Source organism: Diceros bicornis, chromosome 10, assembly GCF_020826845.1.
Source record: "Diceros bicornis minor isolate mBicDic1 chromosome 10, mDicBic1.mat.cur, whole genome shotgun sequence".
Taxonomy (NCBI): Eukaryota; Metazoa; Chordata; class Mammalia; order Perissodactyla; family Rhinocerotidae; genus Diceros; species Diceros bicornis.
The window spans coordinates 66,584,870-66,612,399 of record NC_080749.1 but is presented as its reverse complement, the minus strand read 5'-3'; the positions used below and the strand labels follow the sequence as shown (position 1 = coordinate 66,612,399).

At 34.0% G+C, this 27,530-nt stretch overlaps 1 protein-coding gene across 2 annotated transcripts in view; it reads left to right on the top strand.

Moving 5' to 3' along the window:
• The window catches only part of CALCRL (calcitonin receptor like receptor), a 102,657-nt gene extending 76,762 nt beyond the window's left edge, over positions 1–25,895 (top strand). For both annotated transcript variants that reach the window (XM_058549389.1, XM_058549388.1), the window contains 7 exons: positions 7,953–8,079; positions 11,367–11,520; positions 12,754–12,814; positions 12,895–12,961; positions 17,376–17,594; positions 17,750–17,791; positions 22,754–25,895. In XM_058549389.1, the coding sequence (XP_058405372.1) occupies positions 7,953–8,079; positions 11,367–11,520; positions 12,754–12,814; positions 12,895–12,961; positions 17,376–17,594; positions 17,750–17,791; positions 22,754–22,969 (886 nt within the window). In that variant the 3' untranslated portion in view covers positions 22,970–25,895. The remainder of the gene's footprint in view (positions 1–7,952; positions 8,080–11,366; positions 11,521–12,753; positions 12,815–12,894; positions 12,962–17,375; positions 17,595–17,749; positions 17,792–22,753) is intronic.
• Positions 25,896–27,530: the final 1,635 nt, after the last annotated feature.

The following is a 27,530-nucleotide window of genomic DNA, read 5'->3' as shown; positions in this document are numbered from 1 at the left end:
TCTCCCCTTTCTGCTTATTAGCCCAGTTTCTCACACTGCAGTCATTCTTCCTTAGTCTTTGCTAGAGGTAACTTTTTTTCCATTTGTTAATTGAGGGTCACTGATCCATCCTAATAAAAACCAAGAACCATACAAAAAGTTGATTTAGGGTACTGTTTGTTATTTTTTATTTAGAGAGAGAAAAAAAAAGTCTACTACTCATCCATGCTTTAAATTAGAAACAGAGAACATGAAACACTATTTACCAGATATACTTCAGTTTTATATTAGAGCCAATTAAAGGAAAGAGTCAGAGTGGGAGATAAAAAGAAAGGGAAGAGAAAGGGAGGGGAAGAGAGAGAGACAGAACTTCGGGATTTGCCAAGCCCTGAGAGGCAATGACTCTTACTCATAATGATCCTTGGAAAAACAAAGCAGAACTCTTTAGATAAAAAAAATAAATAAACTTTACTGGAATTAGTTATAAATTATATTTTAATTACTGTTTAAAATCTGAGAGCATAGCAAATCTTGTTCTTACTTTCAACCCAGACAAAGGGCTCTATCTTCTCGCACATAAAAAAGCTCATATAACATCTGACTTGCATGGGGAAAAAAGGGGTTCTTTTTTTTTTTTTTTAAACATCTTAATTCTGCTGACATTTCTGACACTGATTCCAAATAATTTTAAACCCAAGTTGCATATTTGCAACTATGTAGGCAATTATATCATTTCTAGGTAGTTGAGATCCTAAATAAAATTCAGCAAAAAAAATCTATCCAGTTAGTAGGTCAAAGCTTTCTCAACTTAATAAAGTAATTCTTCAAAGCTTATATTTCTGCTTTCCAGGACAAGTGACCCAAATTCTCACCTTTTTCCTTAGATCATATCTGAATATATTCAATCAACATGATGAACTTTTATCTCATTTCCAGTTTCTTCACCTATCTCTTGAATTAGAACAAGTATAATTTTCTTCTTTAAGCTATAATTTTTCTCCTGAAAGCTGTTCATGATTCAGTCTTTATAGATTTTTAAGAAAGCTAACTATTTAAAGAAATCCCACACCAAAACATACAGGAAAAAGAGTCTTACGCTACAAATCATACCCTGATGCACCTGATTCGTCAAATCAGAACTTTCACTTACACAAGTTAATTAAAACCTGTCAAATCTGCACTGTCACAGGTTTGACAATGGCTGAGTTCAGACAGAGTCATCTAGTGGTCCCTGAATCACGTCTCTCTCAGTGCCTACCCAGGATCTTCCTCGCTTTCTCTACTCCTGTGGTACATTTCATTTGTTGTAAGTTTGTTATGCACTGTGGTTCTGAGATATATCCTATTCTGTTGTATGCATCCCAGGCTTCCTTCAGCTTTCCATTGGATACTATTTAATTAACTATAGTTTTTCATATAATGTTTTATTAGATCATACTCACTGAGTCTGTTTCCAAATTAGTGAGTTTTAATCAATGTGCTGAAAAATCCATCCCCCTCAAAATGAACGTGGTGAGAGCTGAAAACATTCCTATTCAATAAGGCGAGTCTTAGTTGGAAAGCTTTTTAAATATGTCTACTGTGGTTATATAATAAAAGCATTGCATTTCCACATTAGAGTATAAGATCTGAATAAAAACAGAGCAATGCAAAAAGTAATGGATTTACTCTAACAAAACAAGTTCTGCTATAATGTAATTGATATTATTGGTTTATGGAGAAGAGTCCTAAGTATGGAAATATAAAGTAAATAACTGAATTAAAGAATTTGGATTTATTTTAAACTGTAAATTTATTATTTAAAGCTATAACTGAATGTTAAAAATCACATATTTCTGTTGATATTTTTGATAAATATGCAACTTCTAAGTGTATTTCATCTATTTTGCCTGAGCAAGTTGAAACATACATGCCATTTAAGCATAGCTAAATTTTCATGGGAATAGAAAGACAAATCATTTTAAGAAAGCTAATAATCCGTTGCCTGATGTAAAGACTATACAGTCATTTGAATGGATTAAAACTTTGTAATTTGAAATAGAGAACATAACATTTTTCTCGCCAAAGTCATAATATATATTGCAGTGTGGTTTGCCACTCTTGCAGCGTAGTTTATTTTCCCAGACCGTACCCACAGATATGACGATATATGAGGAGCAAGTCTAGGTAAACTCTCCAAACGGTAGCATCTCTTTAGTAGTTAGGAAAATCAAAACTCAAGAAGGACTGGATATTACGCTGCTAACATTTGCTGATGGAACGTTAAGATGTAACACGGTAGAGTATGAACATCAGAATCAAAAAGTCATTCAGTGAATTATGCTCCTTAAATTTTATTTTCTTCATCTTAGTATGGAAAAAACCAATGTGGAGTTTTGCCTTATGCGCTGTTCACATTGTGTTTCTTGTTCCTCAAAAACTTTAAGATTTAACTTTTTTTAAAAAACTTTGACTCTGGGTGCTTAGAATGCTTTTCTCCCCTATCTTCTCCTGTTTCAGTTCTGTCTTGAATATTCCCCTCACTCTGGCCAGAGTCTTTATCTATCTTTTAGTCCTATTTTACTTTCTAAAAAGCATATAACGCTATCTAGAATTACATTAAGGAATTTATATGTCTATTTACCCTCCACTGACATGAGATCAGGGTCTTGCTCTGTATTATTCACAACTGTTTCCCCAGCATCTAGAAACAGTACACGATATGTTACTTGTGCATCAATGAATAGTTATAAGTGACTAAATGAATATTAAAAGAGACAAAGCCTTATTACTTTCTTAGAAACTTCAACATTCAAATTCAGCAGATCACTTAATAAGATTGTGACCTTGAACAACTTTATTAAACCTCAATTTTATTAAAGGATACTGATACTTCAAGGGGTTGTTAAATGAGATAATGAATGTAAAGTCCTCATCTCTGTGCCTGGGATATTCTAAGGGCTCAACAAATGGTGGCTGCTATTATTATGAATTCTGCCTCTAAAAGGGGTTTTTGGAGTGTAAGAATCACAGGCATTCAGAAAGCCTGACTGTTTCTTCTCTAGGTTTCCTGTCCATTAGGAGACCAGGGAGAGCACTTGCACTGAGGGAGTTCACACATGAGAGAAAACCAGTTGACTACACAAAATGAGCACGTCTGTTCCTTCCGCAGCCTGTACTCATATTAAATGAGCGTCCCTGAGAGGCAGGGGCAGGGGAAGAGGGAGGATGATGGAGCGAGAGCGACCATTTGCCCTCCAGAGGGACTTTCATTGAGCACCTTGGCTGAAACACTCCTGTACTTTTTCTAATCTGGCCATATGGATCACCAGCAGCCTCCGAAAGAGAGCTGTTGGTAGAAGTTATGTTTACTTTGTGTCATACATAACCAGGTGATTCCATGAACTCGAGTTTCCATTTAGTAGATGAAAGATAGCCATGTTGCTTCTTCTTTTCATACATTTATTGCTTTCTGCCCGTTGTTTTTGGCAGTGTTCAGATTGGCATGATCTTTCCTCTTGGATACACGGTTAGTGTTTTCTTGGGAAAAGAGCTGAGCATTTGGAAACTAAATTAGATAAACTGGCATAAGAAGGCAGTACTTCGTAGACCGGCTATTCTTATATTGCTTGTACTTCCTCTTTCCATGACTAGTTTTGCTCAGGATTAGTATCGAGGAAAGCAATTTGGAAATTTCCACCTCATGTCAAAACTAAATGGGAAACAAAGACAAGTATTTTGTCCATTCTGTGTCAGAGCCTTGAATAAGGAGCAGCATAATACTTGGAGTCAGCCTGATAATGAAGGTGGAAATATGGAGAAGGATGAAACTCTGGGAAGGATGAAATTCCTTGGGAAGATAATTTAGGTTGCTTAAGTTATTGCCCTTCATCACATGGAAATTGTCTTTCTAATGCTAAATTATTGTGTTTTGTAACAAAAACATGACAATTTACTATTTCATTGCATTACTTAAAACATGGGCAGTTTTATATTACTGAGGTGAACCTTGATGCTATTTTATTATTTGTGAGAGAAAACCATTAGAGAACTTGATTACAATCAGCCATATGATAACTATGTTAAAAATAATAGCTAACTTAACGTTGAGTGTTCACCATGGGTTAGATATTATGCTGGGCACTAGATATGATTGATCTCATCTAACCTTCCAGACAAGCCTATGAAGTACTATTGTTATTCCTGTGTTACAGATGAGGAAACTGAGGATTAGAGTTTTTAAATAACTTGCCCAAAGTCGTACTGTCAGTAAGTGTGGCAGTCCAGATTCACTCTCAGGTCAGGTTTCAAAACCCACTCTGAACTATGTACTGACTTGATGCGGTCTGCTTCTAATTGTTCCAAAAGAGAACTGAATGGCATAGTTACATTCCACATGCAGTGTAATGGTTTTATTGACACACTTACACCAACTGCCTCTATAACTCTGCTTGTCAAAATTGCATATTGAAATAGTGTCCTAAAATAATTATATGTAAAGACTATGAAATGGAAACAATCCAGACCCACAAACCACATTTTCTATTCTGTGGTTATGCTAGGATAGAAAAGGATATTATAACATTTAAAGAAAGGGGAGAGAGTTTTTTCTAAAACATTCTCTAATCCTATAAGACAATTGTTTTAATATTTTGAGTAAAACAACACATTTAAAAATTTAGAGTAGGTGAAATTGGTTGCAAGTTAACATTGGAAAAATATCTATATATTTTTAGGGTTTCGTTTAATCAAAGCAGTGTGTTTACCAAGTACATGTTTTGGTTTTCATTTACGAGTTGATTTTATTTGTACTAATGTACTTACATGTATCAATGAATATGTTTAGAAGAAAACAATATGTATCACTAGAAAAATCTGAGCTATTTTTACCACTAGACGTTGATAGAAAGCATATGTCAGATAGCATCTGTCTGCATTAAGTTGCACAGAACCTAGAGGAAGAAATGGAAGAACCTAAAGCAACAGCAGTAGGCTAGTATTGTAAATAGTAGGACATGTTTACACAACACGAAGTGAAATGATTTGGCTATGGTCCAGATTGTTACAACAATATGGACAGCTAAACTGGATAGCAGGGTTTCCAATGCAGAAATATTTGGTCTGAGATATATAGGGTGGATTACCTATGTTGACCATATTATTTGAATAATTTCGTAAAACACTCAAAATAAGCTTTATGTCTCTGTACTGAAATGATTTCATGTATCCTATTAAGTATTTGTTTGGTTTGGATATTAAATATTTCATTTATAATAGGATTTAATTCTATCATTTCAAAATTTTGCCCATAATATGACATAGTTTGGGTCTAAAAAAGGAAAATGCTGTATAACATTGTATCACAGAGTAAGAGAATAAGAAGCCATTTTTTTTGCGACCGTACTCAAAATAATCACATCTTTAGAAGAAAACAGATACCAGTAGCTCATTTTTAAGTCCTTAACTTTCAAGCCAGGTTGAGGTAGGAGGAGAGTCATCAGAAAAGAGGGAATTCTGAGAGAAACAGAAATACAGACCATCACGGAGAAGAAAAGGAAGTTTAAGTGTAAACAAGGAAAACTAAAATTGTTTTTCAACTAACTACAGTTAGCATTTTATTTTACTTACTTCCAACCTTTTCACATGTGAATATTATAAATATCAGCAGTTATAATATAAATGCTGTTTGTTTTATGTTCCTCAGCTCCTATCTTTCAGCCCTTAATTCCGTCACGAATTGCTATTTTTGAAAGCCTCCTTTAATGTTTGTTTTCCTTCATTCTAATTTGCTCTACAAATATTTCTGATTTGCTGTCTAAGCAAACCTTGCCTGCCTTTTGGTTGTAATTTCAAAACTATGAAATTTTGTTGTTTATATATATGTCTTAACCAATGGACCTGGATATAAGTGTGTTCAGCAGAGGAGGGCAAAATAGCCCAGTTAAGGAAAACATCTTAATTTTTTTCCCATAATGGTAGCTGAGCTATCTAAATTCTGTTACTAAAAAAGTGAGTATTTGCATGGGTAAGCAGTTTTTCCCTAAACAATAGTTGGCACTCCGTAGACATGGGTTAAGCTCAAGGCAAGCATTTTAAAATAAGACCATGTGGAAAATTTTATATGTTCATAATGTTCTTCACAGAAGAATGATAAATTACAAGAAATAAACCACACACAATACAAATGATTTGGAAAGAATATTCTTTACTAGACCTCTTCTCATATCGTTAATTCTCTTCACCCCCAGTGAACACAAAGCACTTGTGTCACTGCTGTGGTATTTTATTGAAAATAGAACCATTTTTGCCTCAATGTTGACTTTACTTAAATAATAACAAGAATCATGCCACTCCTTTGTTCAAAACTTTCAAAGATTCTTCTTTTCTATAGAACATCATCTACACTCTGTAGCTTGGTCCCTGCCTGCCTCTCATTACTCTCACACTCTGCAAAGTCAAATCAAATAAAGACTGTCTAATATGAAAATACTAGCAATTCTCAGCTGTTTCTATTTTGATGGACTCTAGCTGGACTTCACACACTTGTCGGTCGATGACTGTTTAAAAGGCAATGATTGATCCAAGAGCCATCTTGGTCATGAAGCTTTTCACAGAAGTGTCCCTTATAGCACGCACTTCTGTGGAAGGCATGTATTGAAAATCCATAAATATTCACTGAGATTGAATTCACTTCCAGATGCTTTAAAATACTAGTTATATATAGAATCACAGACCTATAACCAGAAGAAATTTTAGAGACGATATAGCCTAAACTTTACATTTTTAAATATAGAAAACCTTAGCATCCCTGCCTAACTATAATATCCTGGGCACATATTCTATTTAGGATAAAGTGATGTCATGATAAAATTAGATTAAAATCTCCTTAAAGTTTCCAAAGTAAAGTCATTTGGGGTTTGAGTTATATAGGGTGGATTATCTGGGTTGACCATATCAATTGCATAATTTTGTAAGAACATAAAATGAGCTTTTAAGTCTCTGTAATGAAATGATTCCTCATGTCTTCCTACATATGTGTTTTGTTTTGATATTAAGTATTCAGTTTCAAATGTATTCCTTTCTACTATTTTAAAACTTTACCCATTATAAGCCTTCAAATAAATGCTTCATGAAGGAGGTAGTACTTGAGTTGGTCTTTGAGCATAGGTAAGGCAGTCATAAAAGGACAATCTCGTAGAGTGAACGTGGATTCAATCTGAAGAGCAACGTTACTTGTCATTAACGACAACTTTTCCTGAAATCTATTTCTATACGAACTCCATAACGCTCATTTATTTTGTTTTATGAGGACCTCCAGTAAAACGTGGTAATATTTTTATATCTTATGTATGGTTGGGCCAATTAGAAAAAAAAATTCAGTCAAGCTGGACAAACCTCATTGGTTGCTAAGTCTATATTTTTATCAATTTATCTATTCTGAATACAATGTTTTCTTTCTCATGGTTTGTCTGCGTAATCTCCACCAGCACAGAGAGGCTACGTGGTATAAACAGAACAACCATGAACAGGTTATATAAACAGAACAACCTACATGGTATAATGAAAAGACCATTATCTGTGTAAGAATCTGACAGACAAATCCAAAGTTTTCAAGTTAATTAGCTGCATAATCTTTTGATCAATGATCTAACTTCACTGAATATCAGCTTCTACATTTTCAGAATGAATCAAATATTAATCATGTTGAGAGATTAACAGAAGAAATTTATAAAGAGGCCTCATAAGACAAATTTCCTATCTCTACATATGTCTACCTGCACTGAAGCAAGACATTTGTCTCTATGTTTTAAGGAATTACAAGTTTTCCCTAATTAAGTTTTTTATCATGAGTAAATCTTGGGGAGAAAAAATAATTCCTCCAAATTTGGAGCAGCTGCTATGAATTGTGAATGTATCTTATTTAAATGATTATTCATAAAAAATGTGGAAACGTTTTATGATGTCAACATCCTTTGGTTTCTCTTGCCCCTTAGGAGCCTAAGTTGCCAAAGAATTACCTTGCACAAAAATCTGTTCTTCTCTTTTGTTTGTAACTCTATTGTAACAATCATTCAACTCACTGCAGTGGCCAACAACCAGCCCTTAGTGGCCTCAAATCCTGTAAGTAAAACAAGGTTGTGTCCTTAGATTCAAGAGGTTAGTGGGGAAGAGATGGGAGGGGTGGGGACCCTGATATGTGTATTAGGTGTGTAATTAAGTACTCATATATGTATATTTTAAGGTCTGTCACATAGACAGTATATGTAGCTATATTCCAATCCAGAAAGGTAAATATATCTCAATAATCCACAAGTTATAAAGATTGCATATCAAAAGGAGGAATACATTTCTTTGCTTCAATAATTTACATATGTTACACATATCTTCACCTCATTTTATGGCTAGAGTCCTGCTGCTGGTGGGACATAAGGGTTTATGACTACATAACCTTTACTCAATTGAATTGAAAAATCAATCAAAGCAACTAACTCTGTGTAGTTAGAAAAAACTACACATGAGAATAGAAAGTTTAAATTAAATTGTATGTTTGGTATCAGGCTGACTTTAAAGAGTTAATAAAACCATCAGGAAAATGAATTATACATTCCCTATATAATGTTAAACTTTATTAACATAAAATTTTTATAGGGTTCTATCAAGTCCTTATCACCTCAGCACACATTTATAAATTGTTTCCTTAGAATGCCTTTGGAAGTACAATTTTGAGGATGAGTTATCAAAAGACACACAAAAATAAGCACAGAGGCTGTCATAACATAAAAGCTAGATTATTAAAACATAACCTAAAATTTACTCATACGAATGTATATATTTTATGCAAGCTATATGCATATGGAAGCTATATTTAAATGAAAATATCTACATAAATAACAAACATATATTCAAGTTTTTAAAATCATCTGCTGTCATAATGTTTGTAGTATCTGTACCTAGTTTTGGATATAGATTTGTGGAGAGGTGTGTATATATGTATATATAAAGTGGTTTTTTAAAGATTATCTAGTTACTGAAGTCAGAAAAGGGAAGGAATTTTCACTCAATGGGTCAATAAACAATACTCTCATATGTGTTTTATGTGTGTTTTTAGGGTAATTTCCAAAATTCTAAAATTCCCTGCATTGTTTGCACACGTGCATCCGGATTGCTTAATCTTGTATATGTTCCACTCTAAAGTCACCGGGTGAGGAAACACACTGGTGTATAATTAGCAATATAAAAAACCGACTAATGTCCTGCCATTTTAGAGTGAATTTCTCTAGAACAAGGAAAGTCAAAGTTTTGTCATGAAGCTGCAGAGCAAGAGATTCTAAATCTCACTTTAATATACAAGGATATTGTGTTTAACACACAAATTGCAAACTGGAGTATGGTTATTTTTAATGTATTCTTGGAAAATTTATTGCCTGTTTATATCACGAATGTCCTTCATAAAAATATTTTTCCGAAGCATGCTTTTAGTTCTTTTTATCATAATAGTTTATGGATTAATTTTTAAAAATGAAATCAGGAGTTAGAAGCCCAATTACATATGTATATCTAAAAACTATGCAAATAAAAATTTGAAGCTGAAGTCTACTATTTCTATATAATATAATTGAATAACTCATTTTTACCTTTGAGAGGACATTGTTAACATAATATTGTTTGACATCAAGGTACCTGATTTAAAATTTAGCGTCATGCATTCTGCAGATTATTTAATGAAAGAAAAGGTTTTATAAATGTCCTTTAGTTAGAAGGCATTATGTATAGTCATGAAAACAAAATTGGAAATACAAGACTTGTTTTCAGAGTATACTTTTGATTGATGTTGTATGAATATTAGCAAATCACTTAACTTCTCTAGTACTCAGTTGTTTTTGTGTGTGTGTGTGTGTGAGGAAGATCAGCCCTGAGCTAACATCCATACCAATCCTCCTCTTTTTTTTCACTGAGGAAGACTGGCCCTGAGCTAACATCCGTGCCCATCTTGCTCTACTTTATATGGGACGCCGCCACAGCATGGCCTTACAAGCGGTGCATTGGTGTGCGCCCGGAGCCGAACCTGGGCCGCCAGCAGAGGAGCAAGCGCACTTAACCGCTAAGCCATGGGGCCGGCCCCTCTAGTACTCAGTTTTTAATCTATAAGATATGTGACTAGTGATAAATCATGCCTTACAGAATTATTTTAAGGTTTAAATAAAACAATATATATTAAAAACATTTTTAAGCTAACTCGTATGCAAATGTTATTATTACTATTCTATGATAACCCAATAATTATTTTCCAGTGCATTTCATTTCCAATTTTCTTTTAAGTGAAAAAAATATTTATTTCAAAAATAATGATAATTGCTGCTAAATATTTACTGCATTCCAGACTGGAAATTGCAGCTGATGGGAATAATTGGCCATGTGTTTCTGGGAGAGCTTTCAATTTATTCCCCTTGCTATGGGAGTAAATTCTTACTCCATGTTTTCTTTACCCTATACTTGAACGTCCCTCTTCCTGTCTCTTTAAGAGTGGAGAAGAGAAGTGGAGACCTCAGGAAAAGAGGAAGGAAAACCATCACTTTTTCTTCTTTATACTCACATGAAACCTTCTAAGCCCATATTTTTTTTCTTTTTTTTTTTTTTTGTGAGGAAGATCAGCCCTGAGCTAACATCCAAGCCAATCCCCTTCTTTTTGCTGAGGAAGACTGGCCCTGGGCTAACATCCGTGCCCATCTTTCTCCACTTTAAGTGGGATGCCGCCACAGCATGGCCTGACAAGCGGTGCATCAGTGCGCGCCCGGGATCTGAACCCAGGCCGCCAGCAGCAGAGCACACGCACATTTAACTGCTACGCCATGAGGCCAGCCCCCCAAACCCCATATTTTAATAAGACAAAGCATGGGCTCATTAGGTTATTATTTAATAAGTATTTGTACTGGTGGCCTAATATGCAAGACTTTCCAAGTGTTTGGCACTTTTCATGAATTGTTTTTGAAATTATTAAGATAATTACTAAGATTTTTCCAACAGAATGCAACCATCAAGGAGTTCAGGGTGACATAACTCAAATAGATGTAAAGTCATTCATGTGTGAAACTTTTATATTATAGTTACATAATAACTTAAACACATTAGGAAAATATATATCCACTAAATGTAGTAGATTTGGAATTTACAGATTTCCTTGGAGGTATGCCATTATAAATCTTTAGAGTCAGTGGCTAAAAACTTTAGAGACACCATTAGATGAGGATGCAGGCCGGCATTTTACAAATCTGAATCATTACTGTGTAAGATTTCCTGTACAGGAGAGAAAATTCTGTGTTTCTATATAACTGAGGTAAACTAGACTATGGCTTTACATGTGAATTCATAAGCAATTAAATATTGATTGCTTTCTTTTTTTCTCACAGATTAGTTGTAAACTGTTTCAGTTCGTTCATCATTACCTGATGGGCTGTAATTACTTTTGGATGCTCTGTGAAGGCATTTACCTACACACACTCATTGTGGTGGCTGTGTTTGCAGAGAAGCAACACTTGATGTGGTATTATTTTCTTGGCTGGGGTAAGTGCCATTACACATATCTGTTGCTTCACCTTATTAAGAAAGCTTTTGGAGGATGCAGAGTTCCTTTGTAATAAAAATATACTTATTATTAGTCATTTTAAAAAAAATCAGGTGATTAACCTTTGTTTATTGCTACAAATTGAAATATTTAAACAAAGTACCACTGACTCATTGTTTTCAGTAGTCAGAGGTCAATTAATAATACAATCTGGGTTTTTTTCTATTTAATATCCCAATGTGTACCTTGGCTAAATATCTAGTGACTAAAACAATAGAATTACAAGCACGAATTAGGGATCTAGTCTTTTTGGTGTTCTGAGTCTCCTTTTTCCTCATGTGCAAAATGAGGGCATTGGGTTTAAGCAGCTTTGAAGTTCCATTCTAAAACTGTTTGTTTAAAAAAAATACTGTAACTTTATCTAAGAGGGATCAGTTATTGAATAAAGGCGTGCAAAAGATCTATTTTTTTTCACACAATCTCCTGGCATGGTATTATTCACAAAGGAAACAATGATACACTTCTAGCATATTAAAAAAATAACTGGAATAATACAAAATATAAAATCCTGAAAATGAATTCCATAGGAAGGACTAGTTTTCAGGAACATAACAGAAATTACATTATCTATTTATCTATCTACGTACCTTCTATCCTCTATCCATCCAGTCTGATAATAGATATAGATATATACAGGTATGTATACACACGCACACAATCATTAGTGCATTCAGGTTACCTTTATAAAACATTTCTTCAGTTCATGTTTGAAAGATCTGATTTAGAATGCTCAAAACATGAAAAATTTCTGACGCACAAACCATCTCTCTCTTCCTTCGCTTCTTCACACCGTTAGTCTTGACTTGTTCCCACATCTGATCATCTACCAAATATTGGCCAATTCCATCTCACAGAAAATATACGAATGCTGGATTTCTTCTAAGCCTTGAGGCTTAGGCAGCACATTTATAGACTTAAGTTCTGGAGTCCACTGATTCAAGATGACTTATACTAGAGGAAAACTTATACACACAAACCTGAAAATATAAATACCTAATACATTACCATATTTACTGGCTGACTATACAGATAATATTTATTCAATAGACATATAGTGACCAGTTATTTTTGTTCCTAGAGTATCTCTGTGTTTCATATTTCATGACATATTTTAGAAGTTCCATCGATAAAGACAGTTGCCTATTTATTTTCTTTTTCTTTACTATTTACAGGATTTCCAATGATTCCTGCTTGTATACATGCCGTTGCCAGAAGCTTATATTACAATGACAAGTAAGATAATCTCTCTTTGTGATTCCTATTGGAACTAAGTCAAATGAAAATCTTCAACATAATTTCTGTTTTTCCCCTAGCTGCTGGATCAGTTCTGATACCCATCTCCTCTACATTATCCACGGCCCAATTTGCGCTGCTTTACTGGTATGTAATTAAAATCCTTCATTTTTCATCATTGTTCATATTTCAGCTTTATTTTCTGAATCATCTGGCCTATGGTACTCTTCAGGATCCCAGTGGACACAGATGACGTGCTCCCAGTGTTTAATTGAAGAGGGCTTAATGAAGGTATTATATTTGAGGTGCTGGCAGGATGAGCAAAGGAACTAATTCATAAGGGATGGTGAGGCACCAAGGACCAACAGTGGAAAGTTGCTACTGCGGCTAGATTGGAAGAGCGACAGAACAGTTAACTGCAGATGGGCGAGTGCTGGGAGGCGTGGTCCAACAGGAGCTGTGGCCCTGGGTACAGGAACACAGCCACTGCCCCAACCACAGCCTGGCAGGGAAAAGGAAGGAGAAAGAAATACTCAAACTTCTCTTTCTTTGTTCCTCCCATTGACCAAATGCAGCAAATGTCAGACGCAAGAAAGCCTGGGCGATGACGCAGTTCTCAGAGGTGCGTCGGAGCTTCCGGGGGGCACCGAGCAGAACAGAGAAGGGCAAGGGATGGCTCTAGTAGGTGGGGATGGCAAACTGGAAAAACCCACACACTTATGTTGGTAATAGGAGTAATATTCTTATAAAGAAAAGACTTGAATGTGGAAAGAAAATGTTGCTTAAACTGTTGTTTGATTATTACCATGATCATCACTTAATACAAGTGCGCCAATTGGAAATGTGGTTGCAGGGAAACAAAAGTCACATTCAATGCTTTTATTACATTGTTTCAATGGGCAAATAAATTAATCCAAATCAACATGCTTTCTTTCGTAGAGCATGAGAGACCAGAATGCAATTACAGTCTCTAAGACTGTAATTACAGCTGATATTTAGTTATATATAAAAAGACTAAGGTGGTATGTTTCTCAACCAAAATTCAAAGCTTTCCAGCCCATGTTTTCAGACTCTTTTTTTAAACAAATATTCTTCTATTGTTTTACTATATTTGCTAGCTGCAATTAGTATATGGTAACGTTAGAACACTGTTCAAGCCATTCTCAAATGTATTTATTGTCAAGCCATTCTCAAAAGTGTGTCATAAAAATTAGAGGGTAAGTTCTGGGAGGCTGACTGCGTGCATTTGAGCTCTTACACCTTTTACTTCCTGTGTGACCTTAGGCAATCAAACTAATCAGTCTGTGTTTCAAGTCTCTCTCATAAAATAGAAAATGTAATAATAGCAACTTTAAAATTTTTTTTAACAAGGAATTGAATGAGTTAATACATGAAAAGTGCTTAGCCTGGTGTGTATAAAGCGTGTAATAAGTGTCAAATTTCTGATTTATTCCTGGCCACACAAGATAGCCAGTTCAAAAAATCAACACATGGAATTTATTATATCTCTTACGGAAATTTTAACATAACTTAATGTAGACTCTACTGAAAATTTCAGGGAGAGAAGAATTTCCTTTCCTTGCTCCCTGCACATACTAGGGACATTGTGACATACTGTCTCTAAGCTGTACCCTGAGACGTCCTTACTCTGTATTCTTTGAAAGAGCTGGCACTGAAACCCAGCTCTACCACTGCTGGCTGTGCATCTCGGAGTGTCTTTGTTTCATTTTATTTTTTACCTCTCTGTGCCATTGCTTTCTCACCTGGGATTATGGAATAATAAGCATAAATATGTCACAGAGTGTTGTAAAGATTAAATGAGATGTATCCTGTTGAGTCATTAATACAGTGCCTAGAATATAACAAAAATGCTTTAGAAAATTTCTTGTAATTTCTACGTGATACCATGGTTTTGTTCTGAGGAGAGCTCAAAGAAATTAAGATCCATTGTTTGGGCCACCTGGGAGCTTACAGAACAAATACAAGGCAAAATTTTATTACCAGAGATCTGACTAAAGAGGGGTATGTGATTCCAAAGCCTAAATCAGAGGGGTTCAGCAAATAAGTAAAAGCACTCAGCAAATGAAAAATGTAACAGCAACTAACGAAATCCTTGGAAAAGGCTGTCCACGTCAACTTTGAGAGGAGAGTAGATGGCGCAGCAGGGGTAAAATATCACATTGGAGGATAGCCCATCAAGCTGCTCCGGAGGAAGGGAAGTGAAATCCACATGATTTGCATAAAACTTTTTCCATTTTTTTGGCCTAAAAATTATTAGAAACCTATTTTTCTACCAGGATACATTGTTCCGTCCTTGTTTAAGCTCCAAGGCTCCTCACTGGTCCTGACCAATTCCAAGGTCTTGGGCGGGGCTCAAGCAATTGTTTGTATGGTCATATGTTTTGTATAAATAAGAGATTTCAACCGCAATCTGTTTCTTTCCACTCAGACTTCCTCTGTCACATTTCCCCTTGAGCAGGGTGGTACTAGCGTGGCTACAGCATTTTTGAGATCCTGCTAAGGGGAAGTTGAGAGGGGTTACGTTCAATTTGTGCTTAGTGACAGATACTTAGGTCACTTCAGTGCCTGGTTAAGTGATTGCTGGTTGTTCTAGAACAAGAATGGCTCCCAGGAATCCTCCTACTACCACTGTGCTGACTCACCCCGCTTCCTGTCATGACCCTGGGGTGGTATCATGACATGAAAATGTCCTGTTGTGCCTACTAGCTATGGAAACTTGATGGACATTCCAGTAAAAACAGCTTTCTTCTCTTCTCCTGAACTAGTTTTGCTCTAAGATGGATGAGATTCAGATATAGTTCATCTGAAATTGAAAATTCTTGTTCTATTTTTTATTTACAATAAATGGAAGTATTTGCAAAAAATGAAGTAGGATGACTTTCTAGTTTCACATTTTAAATCAGACTTGCCATTTTGGACAAGCACTTTGCATTTAGAAAGTTGCAAATAATGGGCATCTAAATTGCAGCATTTCTACTGATTTTTATCATTTAAGATTTTTGCTTATTAGGATTATAAAATATGTCATATTCTAAATTTATAAGCAGGTAAAAAGGCATTATTATTTTTTCTTCTATGGGCTGGTAGTAATTTCCATTTAGCAAAACTTTAAAACAGCAATGAGTGCTTAGGAAGAGAGCACAGTAGGATGGGTAGAATAACAGCTGATGAGTTGATTTGTCATGTTTCATTCTTACACCTGTTGAAATGGCTTATTCTGCTTTTGTCTTTAGCAGAGACATTCCTGTGTCTGTAACCATGTTACTTTTCATAGATGTGCTTCCATCAGGATTATAGTGTGCTGTCTATTTTTGAAGCATATGTTCCATTGAATTCTCTAAAAATAATAGTGGAATGTTTTTATGACCAGTTATTTTCATAACACATGCCTTAAATCAGCAAACTTATGTTATTTGTTCATTGTTTTCTACATTAAATGAGATGCTACCATTATTTTTTCAATTTATTAAGGTATGCGGATATCAATTCCATATTGGTATGCAGTTTGAAATTTTTAGATTATTAGACAAGCACAGATGCTAGAAGTCAGGGTGAGAAAAAAGAAAAGAAAATAGCATAATACCGTAAGAGTCCTAAGGGTCTCATCTGGAGTTAATGTCCATAATCCTATGGAAGGCATAAGGAATGGGCCCAGAGAAAATAGACAAAAGTAAAAGATATTGACTTGGATGAAGATAACAAAGAGAGAAAGTAACCAGAGAGAGAGAAAGACACAGAAATGTATTCCAGCAGAACTCTGTCCGTTTTCTGATAACTTAGTTATCCACACTATATTTTTGAAGTTTTATGTCCCCCTTTCAAAGAGAATGTTTTCTCTTGGCGAAAGTTGTTAACACATAGTAAATATGTAATTACAGAAAGTAATTAACAGAAGGCCCCATGAGGTGCCAACATTTTTTTATCTCTAGGATGGTCTAGGTTGAATATCAACTAGTTCAAGTGTGTGATTCAGCCTACTCAAAAAGATAAAGAGGATTACAGTACTATCTTGGGGAGTTACAAGGATTGTTGTTACAAAAAGAAACACAGGAAGGATAAACCAAAAAAGACAAAAATGGTTATTATGATGTAATATGTATTTGGAAAGTACCTAGTATGTACACTGATACAGAGGAGGCACTTTAAAAAATTAGCGTTTGTTGAAAGAATTGATCAATGGAAAGAATAAACAATTCTTTCCTTTGTTTGAGCTGAAAATGTTCAAAAGCTTTAGTTTTTGGACCGTAGCAAAATTCAAAAAAATTGCATAAGAAAATATGCTGAGAAAAACACTCAGATATTCCTCAACTGAATATGTTCCACATTACTTCCACCATAATTTTATTTTTCTACAGTCCAAGTCCACTAAAATTGATGTACTTGTTAAATTAATAATTCACAATTCCAGAAATACAAATTAATATCTTAGGCAAATATTCCCTTTAGTAGAACATATTCTTGTACCTCGAAAATATTCTAAGATTTATAAAATTAAAGATCCTTCAATAATGCTTCTTAATACCGTTTCACTTTCTTTTAGGTCAATCTTTTTTTCCTGTTAAATATTGTACGTGTTCTCATCACCAAGTTAAAAGTTACTCACCAAGCAGAATCTAATCTCTACATGAAAGCTGTGAGAGCTACGCTTATCCTGGTGCCGTTACTTGGCATTGAATTTGTGCTGCTTCCATGGCGACCCGAAGGGAGGATTGCAGAGGAGGTATACGACTACATCATAACCATTCTTATGCACTATCAGGTATGATGTTCTTGCATCCGGAAGGCAGCTTGGGAAATTTGGTATTAAATTTACATATAGCTTTGGTTTTATTTTTGACTATGTATGCAACAAGTTGGTTACAAACAATGTATCTTTTCCGTTTGGAATCAGATAATTGTGTTTTTCTTTTACAGGGTCTTTTGGTCTCTACAATTTTCTGCTTCTTTAATGGAGAGGTATGGTGATTGATTTTTTCCTTTTATCATTTTATATTTGCAATATATATTTTCCTTAAAAAAATGAGAGAATTATAAATTCCCTAGGAGCAACTATTTCAAATTCCATTTCTGTCTAGAAAAGACTCATAGAATCTCTTCGTAGATGCAGTTCTCCTTCCCAAAAGCTCAGGTCATATTGGAGTTCAAGGCTAGGGCAAATTCAGCCTCACTTTAAAATATTCTGCAATGACTTTTATTTATCTAGTCTTTTGACCTATCTTTTGACCAATCCTATTAAGTCTGGACTTTGACCTAGGTATGGTGCTAGGCAATCCTTAACCTCAGAGAACATACATACTCTTTAATAGGAAATAGAATTGGCTCATTTTCATTTTCCCCCTTTCTCTGTTTTTTTTTTTTGACTGGTCCACAATGTGGTCTTTGGAACCAGTTTTACGTTGTATACAAAAGGATTTAAAAAAATTAAACTCTCAGTTATACAGGGAGCAGATGCAGTGGGTTAGGAAATTTAAGAGAATAGAATGCTCTAATTTGTAACGTGGCAATGTGCTGTTGGATATTTCAAGATTTATATCCAAGGCTTTCCTAATTGGAAAGTTTCAGGCATTTTAGAAACTGGTACCATATTTGTTATGCATATGAATAGTGTTATTGCTCAGTGGTTTGAGCTATACTGATTTAGCTCTTTACATGTTTTCAATCTACTTGCCAAATTTTAACTTGGTGGAGGATTTTGGCAAAATTCTACAAAGTTTAGAAACCCAAATTTTGTAGTAACTGAGTGAGACTCGGACACTTGGTAACTACGAAGGTTATCATGAAGCTTCAGATAGGAGACACATGGAACCAGTTGGCATAACTGTATAAGAACCCTTCCTATAAAACAAATCAACTTTGGAAATCATGTACATGTCATGAAAAACTGTAAAATATTGCTTTCCTTTGTTTAAGTAATATTTTACTTCTTTCTCTGAGTGTATAATAAAATTTCATGTTTAATTTTTTCATTAAAATTAAAATATACTTTAATTTTAAAATACAGATCTTTATTTTGTATATATATATATATATTTTAACCGGGTGTAGAACTGTCAAACATAGTAGACTATATTGCATATCTTTAAGTGGTGCTTCTGTGATTCTTCTGCTATACAGAGGACAAGAGTAACTGTTTTTCCAAAGTCAATGAGAAGTATAGACAGAGAATGCAATTAGGAAGAATAGATAAATCATTTGTTTTGATAATAAAGTTTAAGTAGCATTTATTATGTACCTCTATAAATTTATTATTCTGTAAACTGAATTAGACAATCCTATTTACTGCCTATATAGGATTTGACAGTTAAATATAGATGAGAGAGATATGGACAACGTGCCAAAAAATACGCATGAAATATGAGAGATACACCTCTGCATTTGTGGAAACAGATCTAATTTTTGTAAAGGGTAATTTTTAAATGTACAAAACATAATCACTAGTAAAATATTTTGTGATAGAAGGCAGTATAGAATAAAGGCACTCACATAGCAATGCATTTAAATCCCAAAGATGCCACTTCCTTCCTGGCTATGATGTCTTGGGCAATACTCTGAACCTCCCAGAGTCTCAGTGTCTACTTTTATCAAAGGGAAATAAAGCAAGTTCCTCCACAAGTCTCACAAGGCTTAACATAAGCTAGCAATGTAAACTTTTTAGCACCATGCACCACCTTCAGTAGATACTCAGTACAGTATAGATTCCTTATTCGATTGCCATCACTCATTTTCAAAAATACATGTTCAAATGGGATCATTAATCCTATTGGAATCACATTTCAAAGTGGCCCTTTTATTTAGAAAGAAAGCCCAGGGAATATCTAAACTAATGTGTAACACTCTTGTTGCACTTGATCTGTATAAGCAAAAGAGACTCAGACTTTGATCTTCTGCCATGTCCTAAAATTGAGAAAATTTTGGCAGTGGAAAATTACAATCTTTGAGCCAAGTTGTTGCCAGATCTTCAATTCTTCACAACATCTTCAATATCTATCCCCCTTTCTTCATCTCTCAAGATACAATCCCTGTTTGTGTATGATTCGTTTCTCATCTTAAGAAATACTATAATCCCTCCTTTTTTGTCTCTTTGCCTCTTAGTTTTTCCCACTCTCGCAACATGAAGACACAGCTGCCAAATTCATTTTGTGTGGTTCCAACTATGTCATGTACTTCTTAAAATCATTTGCTCAGGCTTAGTTTCCTTCTTGCTTTCTACATTAGGTCAAATAGCTTGCCTTTATCTTAATATCTCTATATCTTTACTCTCATATTTTATTTTTTTACCCACAATAATCCTATTTGCATTTCTCACTAAATAACTGTGACTTGACACGTGCTCAAGACCCCTTCACCTCTTCTCTAGTCCATTCAGACAAAAATGTGCACTGTTAACATAAACTAGGGGCTCTGGTCCTCAGAAGAGTCCTCCCTATTCTCATGGGTATATTTAACAACACCTGAGAGTAGATAGTTTTATAAAGTGAGCAAAAGATTTGTTGAGAATAACCGAGCCCACCTTCTGTACTGAGGTCGAATTTTTTTGTGAAGCTCTGTTAAATATCTTTTCTTTGATTTAGTTGGTTCCTTCTCAAGTGCTAATGGGCGTATAAAGTTGTAATGTTATATTCTGAACAGATGTCCTTACTATTTATATAACGCTCACGTGTAAAACAATAAAAAACGTTTGCATATCTTTAATAACACAAAACTATCTTCCCCTCCAACGGCAATTTTTCTTGTTATCTTTCCCCATTAAATTTTTCACATTGAAAGTTGATTAAGAGTAGCCACTTTAATGTTTTGTTGAACAGGAGTGATATTGTACTAGAGGAAGCAGATGAAAAACATAACATCCGTATAGAGAATAATATAAACAAACAGACGTCTGCAAGGTCTATGGGTCTTAGATTTCTTTTTAACTTCAGTCAATAAGTTCCCACAGTTCAGGACGTTGGCTTTCCATGGTTTTTCTGATGATTTATTTGCAAGAAAGAAATAGGGCGATGATTTTAATCAAAGCAGATATTTCAAGAGCAAACAGATATTTCAAAAGCCATTTTGGCTTTTAGAATTGAATTAAAGCTTTCATTTTTAAAACTGTAAGTATTACATTCATGGCTAAGATATTTCTTCCTGCCAGCTTCTTCCCAACATTTACGTAGAATCTTCTCTAGAGAGCTACATTCCTCTTCCTTTCAACAGGAAACTATATAGTGTATGTATTCAGTCAGTCCAGCATTTAGTAACAAAGTGAGGAGAAATTAATTTAGCATAAAAATCAGGATCAAAACCAATTCCCATCAGAAATATTGAGAAAATTTGCCAAAAGTAATTTTTGTTTTAAATCTCTGAATATGTATTTAAAAGTGACACTCTAAAGCCATTCCATTTGTCATTTGCTTATGTTCTTAAAGTTATTACATATGCAGATATTATTTTTAAATTACATTAATTTATATATGCTAATTGCAAAATTTAGAAATACATTACTAAACCATGAGGGAAACAAAATATAATTTTTTGTAAGATAAATATATTTATTGTCCTATAAGTGCTTTGTTCAAAGAAAATTTACATAAATATAAATTATTTCCTTCAGATATAGAAATAAGCTTGAAAGTCCTGAAGTTCTGAATTTCGTAATAATATAACTTGTAAAACAATTTATTGTATTTCTAATTACATAATTTTTTAATTATAGGGTAGAAAAAAGCTACCTGGAAATTCTAATAACTCATTTCGAATTCTAACTACAGAAACTCATTGACTTTATATTTGTTTCTTTCGTTTTCCTACATGAAAAAACATGAAATGAGACAGTAAAACATTGTGTTCCTTTTAAGTAACAGAATATAGGAGAGTCTAACAAGACTTGCAAGTCTCCCACGGTGCTGTGACATCCTGGGAAGACGTGTTTGCTATAGATTTTTTGTAATTTGGAGAAGTAAGTTTTCTTGATCTGTTTGGCAGGAAAACAAAGACTTAAATAAGCCAGCCCTATTTTAAAGTTTAATATTGATGTATACACATGAATAAAGTGAATAAAAAGTTGAGGAATTCTATATAATTAGCAGAAAGTTAAACAATCATTCTGTATCTTTGTAGTATGAGTTACTGGAAAATTGCTTTTAGATGCTCAGATTTCCTTTGAAATCAAAGGGTCAAAGAGCAGTAGAGAGCTTGAGGAAGACAATTCAAAGTTATACATGCTTTGGGAAGACATAAATCAGGTTACAGGGATGTGACTAATACATTCCGAATCTAGAAGCTGACAGCCCCAAGCTGGTCTGCTCACTCATCAGACATCTGGAAATGTCCAGGTGATCAAGCTGGAGATATATTTGAATATTCTTATTTGTTCTCACTGACTCCATATGGTGAAAATCACCTTGGTGCCTTATGTTCAGTTAAAACCAAAGTCACTCTCTATAGCCTACCTGAGTTTGATCTCTAGCCCCAGGCAGAGAACAAGGAAACGTCAATAAACTTCAACTTCATCCAGGCAAAGGGGCATCACTCATTATCTTCTCATTCTATTAATGAAGATTTTGGCATAAAACTAAATGTTGTGCATGCAAACTTGTAAGTGAGGGGTCTGGATTAACTATTTGTTCAAAAACGATACATTCTTATGCATTATTAAAGCTTCAAAGATAAGGCATGGAAAGAAAAATATTCATCGAATCTAAAAGTACAGAGTAATTGCAATGAATTCCCTAATGTAAAGATGGTTTACTCAATTTAATTTTTTAAATTAAGTAAGAAAATAAAGCAATATTATTTGCTAATTAACTTCAGTGCTAATTAACTTCTTTTTTTTGGAAAAGAAAGCTTTTCTACATAATTTATTATACTTTTAAATACAATATCTTGGTTTCAATTAATGGATTGCTCTTGGCCTTTCTATTTCTTTTTCATTGATAGGTTCAAGCAATTTTGAGAAGAAACTGGAATCAATACAAAATCCAATTTGGAAACAGCTTTTCCCATCCAGATGTCCTCCGTACTGCATCTTACACAGTGTCAACAATCAGTGATGGTACAGGTTACAGTCATGACTGTCCTAGCGAACACTTAAATGGAAAAAGCATTCATGATATGGAAAGTATTATCTTAAAATCAGAAAAGTTATATAATTGATAATGGAGGGAGTATTGCTTAACTATTTTGTGCCACTAGTAACTCAAAGACCTGGATCCATGACTTTACAACCAGAAGACTTCAATATTAAAAGAATTTCTTGAATGGCACAAAGAAAATCCTCACATGAATTCAGTAGTGTGTCGATAATGTTTAACAACTAGCTCTGTGAGGAAAAAAAAAACCCTGATTTGTAATATTTGCCAGTTTCTATGGTGTAAATACTCCTACCATGGCTGATTTCAAGCTACTAACATGACATTACTGAATGTGGAATTGGGAAAATATGAGCACAATCAACTCTTGCAGCCTCGTGTGAGCCAGTTCCAGCACACTGCTGCATGAATTCACAAATGAATAAGACTGTAAAAGTTCATAGACACATTGGGCATGACTCTACTCTTGTTGCTTAAAGTGACCTAGCTAAAGCCTATAGACTTGGAGGGAAAATTAGCTTTTCATTCGTTTGTTTTTAAAATTTTTATCCCATTTTCATCGGTGCATTTGATTTTTTTTGCCTAGAGAGTATTCTAGCCCTTTTTGTGTCTACCTTTTCAAATGGACCAGATAAAGAGTTAATTATTCCTGTTGGCTCACCCTCTTCTCCCCAAGAAAGGCAACTGCGCAGAATTGCTATTGGCTACTCATTTGCTGATCTATCACAGTTACACCCTGTGTCATATCTGCTTTGGAGAGTTGATGAATAGTATGTGTAATATGCAATTCTACTTTGGTATCATTAGGGAGACACCTTGGTTGAGACTACAAAACACCTTGTCAGCTACTCTCCTATCTTACTACACAAGTGGGAGGGAATCAGTTTCCCTATATCTGTAAATAGAAACTTTGCCCCTTCCATTTCTACTGTGTAGACAAATTAGCAAATATTTTACATGAAGGAAATCAATGAAGGATTTCTTATTTTTTTGGAAGTTTGTAAAAAAAATTGTTGTGAAAAACGAGCTTGTAAATACTCTGTTATTCTATTTTACAGTCTCAAATCAGATACGTACAATCTAGGTAAGATTTTTAAAAACAAATACATAATGTAACGATGTATGCATGTTAATATCTGATACTACGTCTGGGCTGATTTTATAATAAAATAGAGTCTGGAATTCTATATTTGGTAAATATTTTAAAGACAACCAGACGCCAGCATCAGGAGTTTGTTTAAAAACTAAGATATCAGAAATATCTAGGATAAGATATAAAATATTTATTTAAAAAAATCTCAAGGCCATTGTTTTATTGAATATATTAGCTTTGATGATTCATACCGTGAGAATAGGTATGTTTGACATATTTCTCCTTTTACTTTGACGATGAACTTGTATTCTAATACAGAAAATGTAAACCACTCCTACTGTAATAAGTGCCAATCCACTACTCTTATGGTTTTTACCCCATTAAAATTATTACTTTTCTGACTTTTACTATATGAAGATATATGGCTTTGGAAATGTTTCAGACTATTTTAAAAAAACTAGGGGAATACAATATATATTATATACAATGTTTTAATATTTTAACAGAGCTACTATATGTGATAATACAAATCCGTGAAAGACTTGAATACATCATTGAGGAAGAATTGTTGTCAAACATTTATGGTATAATTAAATTAAGGTGAAGAACATCTTGCCAATGAATTAAAGTGACATTTAAATGGGATTCAGTTTCCCTAATTTTATTTTCCACTGAAATTTCTAAAAAGCAAAAATGCCTTCAATTAGTAAAAGTCAGTTTTGGACTTTTATGAGAAGTCATTATGTGTATGTGTTTTTGCAGTGTGTCAATCTGCTTAAAATGGATTAAACTAGTGACTTAGTCCTCATAGGTTGTTTCTTAAGCTGTCAATAGATGGTGAGTTCGGAAATCATTTGAAATTGTCCAGGAAAATTATCTCAATTAGTAAGAATTAACACATTAAATGTCCTGGTCAATACATTTATAATTTATCTCTATACATGTAAAGGTTTTATTAAGTTAGTTTCAAATTTGTGACTTTCATAGCAAGCTGTCATAAAAAGGAATGCGAGCTGTTCTGGACTTTCTACTGCCTAAATTATACAAAAATTCCTTTAAATAAATTCATTTTTTTTCTATTTATTATTCAAAGACACAGATTCAAATCCTTTGCTGATGCTGTTCACATATTTCAGCATTCTTCCAGACAAATTATCAAGTGATGACAGTAGAAAATGTCAAATTATCAGCTATCATTATATTAAAATTATATTGTAGTTTTCAAGAATTTTTTTATTGTGCTCATATTAATTTTAGGTCAGATTTCCTTTATGGCCAAGATTCACCTATTGTGCAGTCTTCAGGTGTAGGCAGCCCATGATTAACTAGTGTTAATTTCGAACTCATATTTTTTAGGGGTTATATTTTTAAAAATTAGTCTTCTGTAAAGCTGAAGTGCTAATTAACATGTCCTTTGTATCTTACTCATGAAGAATAGGTACAATCAACATTTTTAAAAGCAAACTTCTTTGGGATCTAAAAACTAATTTGAGGAATTTCTAACTTTTAAAATGTAGATCTGCTATTTTTCTGCAAGTACTTGTATAAGTCACATTTTAATTTTTGAAAATTCTAATCTGTCATTTTTTATGTTATAAACTTATTTTCCAGTACATTTATTCATAAAATATCCATTCTGGAATTTAGTGTTTGTTCAAATGTAACATAGAATAAATGGTAGCTGTAGTGCTATATTTATTACTTAATAATTTTTTAATGTGAATTTATTTTAATTTTCTCTTGGTTTTAATCTGCTAATAGAAACTACCACATCTTTTATCTGCAAAACATACCCAATATATTCTGGTCAATTAAAACAACTCATGTTATGCCTACTTAATGTATATCTTTATTTTTTGATTGTATGAAAATATTAAAGTTATGAGTTAAAGTTGATTTTCACCCGTTTTTACTGGAGTACTGAAGAATCTAATTTATAAACATAATTGTTTACAGTAATCAGTGGAATAGTTCTTAAAATCAATGATTATATCTCTGTTAACCCCCTTAGAAGTCATCAATAAACCTGTAGATCTTTCCATAAACCAATTTTTTGTGTGTGTGAGGAAGATTGGCCCTGAGATAACATCCGTTGCCAATGTTCCTCTTTTTGCTGAGGAAGATTAGCCCTGAGCCAAAATCTGTGCCCAAAACTTCCTCTATTTTGTATGTGGGATGCCGCCACAGCATGGCTTGATGAGTGGTGCGTAGGTCTGCGCCTGGGATCCGAACCTGTGAACCTGGGGCCGCCAAAACGGATCACGTGAACACAACCGCTACGCCACCAGGCCGGCCCCACCATAAACCAATTTTTAAACAGTTATGAATTTGTTTTTTGAGCTAGAAGATTCCAAATAAATACAATGTGTGCAAATTCCTTCCTAGGCTGAAAGAAAGGAAAGGATCCCCAGAAACAGGAAAAGGTACAGGGATTTGTCTCCTTTCTCCATTACATTCCATTGTGTAGTTTTGTACTGAATAGCAAAAAGAAGAAGGAAAAGAACTACTTAAAGATAATTTTTAAAAGAGGGCATACCTTATGATTTCACTCATATATGGAAGATAAAAAAATAACCACAACAACAACACACAAACATATAGATACAGAGAACAGATTGGTGGTTACAAGAGGGGAAGGGAGTGAGGGAAAGGAGAAAGGGGTAAAGGGGCACATTCATATGGTAAACGATGGCAATTAGACTTTGGGTGGTAAACACAACATAGTCTGTACAGAAGTCAAAATACAATGATGTAGACCTGAAATTTACATAATGCTATAAACTAATGTTACCTCAATAAAAAAAATAAAGGACATAATTGTGACTCACACAAATATAAAATGAAAACATATCACAGATTTTAATTTATTTATTAGTGAGGGAACCAGTAAGATGTTACAACCATTCAAAGGAGAATTCAAAACATCACACATAACAGAACATAAGAAATGACAAAATGAATTTATAAATAGCTGCAAAACAGTTCTATCCTCAGGGCAATAATCAGTTGCATTCCGTTGAATAACCTGTATTTCCATGACCAAGAATAATGTACGTTATTATCACTTTTTCTGCAAGTAACATATCTGTAAAATATCTCAAAATAGTGAAAGGTGAAGATAACCCAGAAGGGCACACTAGAAAGCACTAGAAAGGACACTCTAACAACTTGAACTTATATCTTACATGTGTAATGAGAGAACAATATATTACATACATGATACTCTTTTGTATGTACGTGTATATATGTATATATATAGAGAGAGAGACAGATGCACGCACATACACATATATATATAATAATCTAATATATATATGAAGAGGGAATGGAGGTATATATATATATATACACCCATTTCAAAGGATTTGCTTTTTTTCTTACTATCTCCCTTGTGATTATAATAATTTCAAAGAATAAATATTCTTCATTAAAAATAAGGCTGGTCTCATAAAGTTTGACCTGGTTATTTACATAGGTGTGCAAGAGCATTAATTTACAATATAGATTTCCTTAAGTTTATTTCACAAATCTA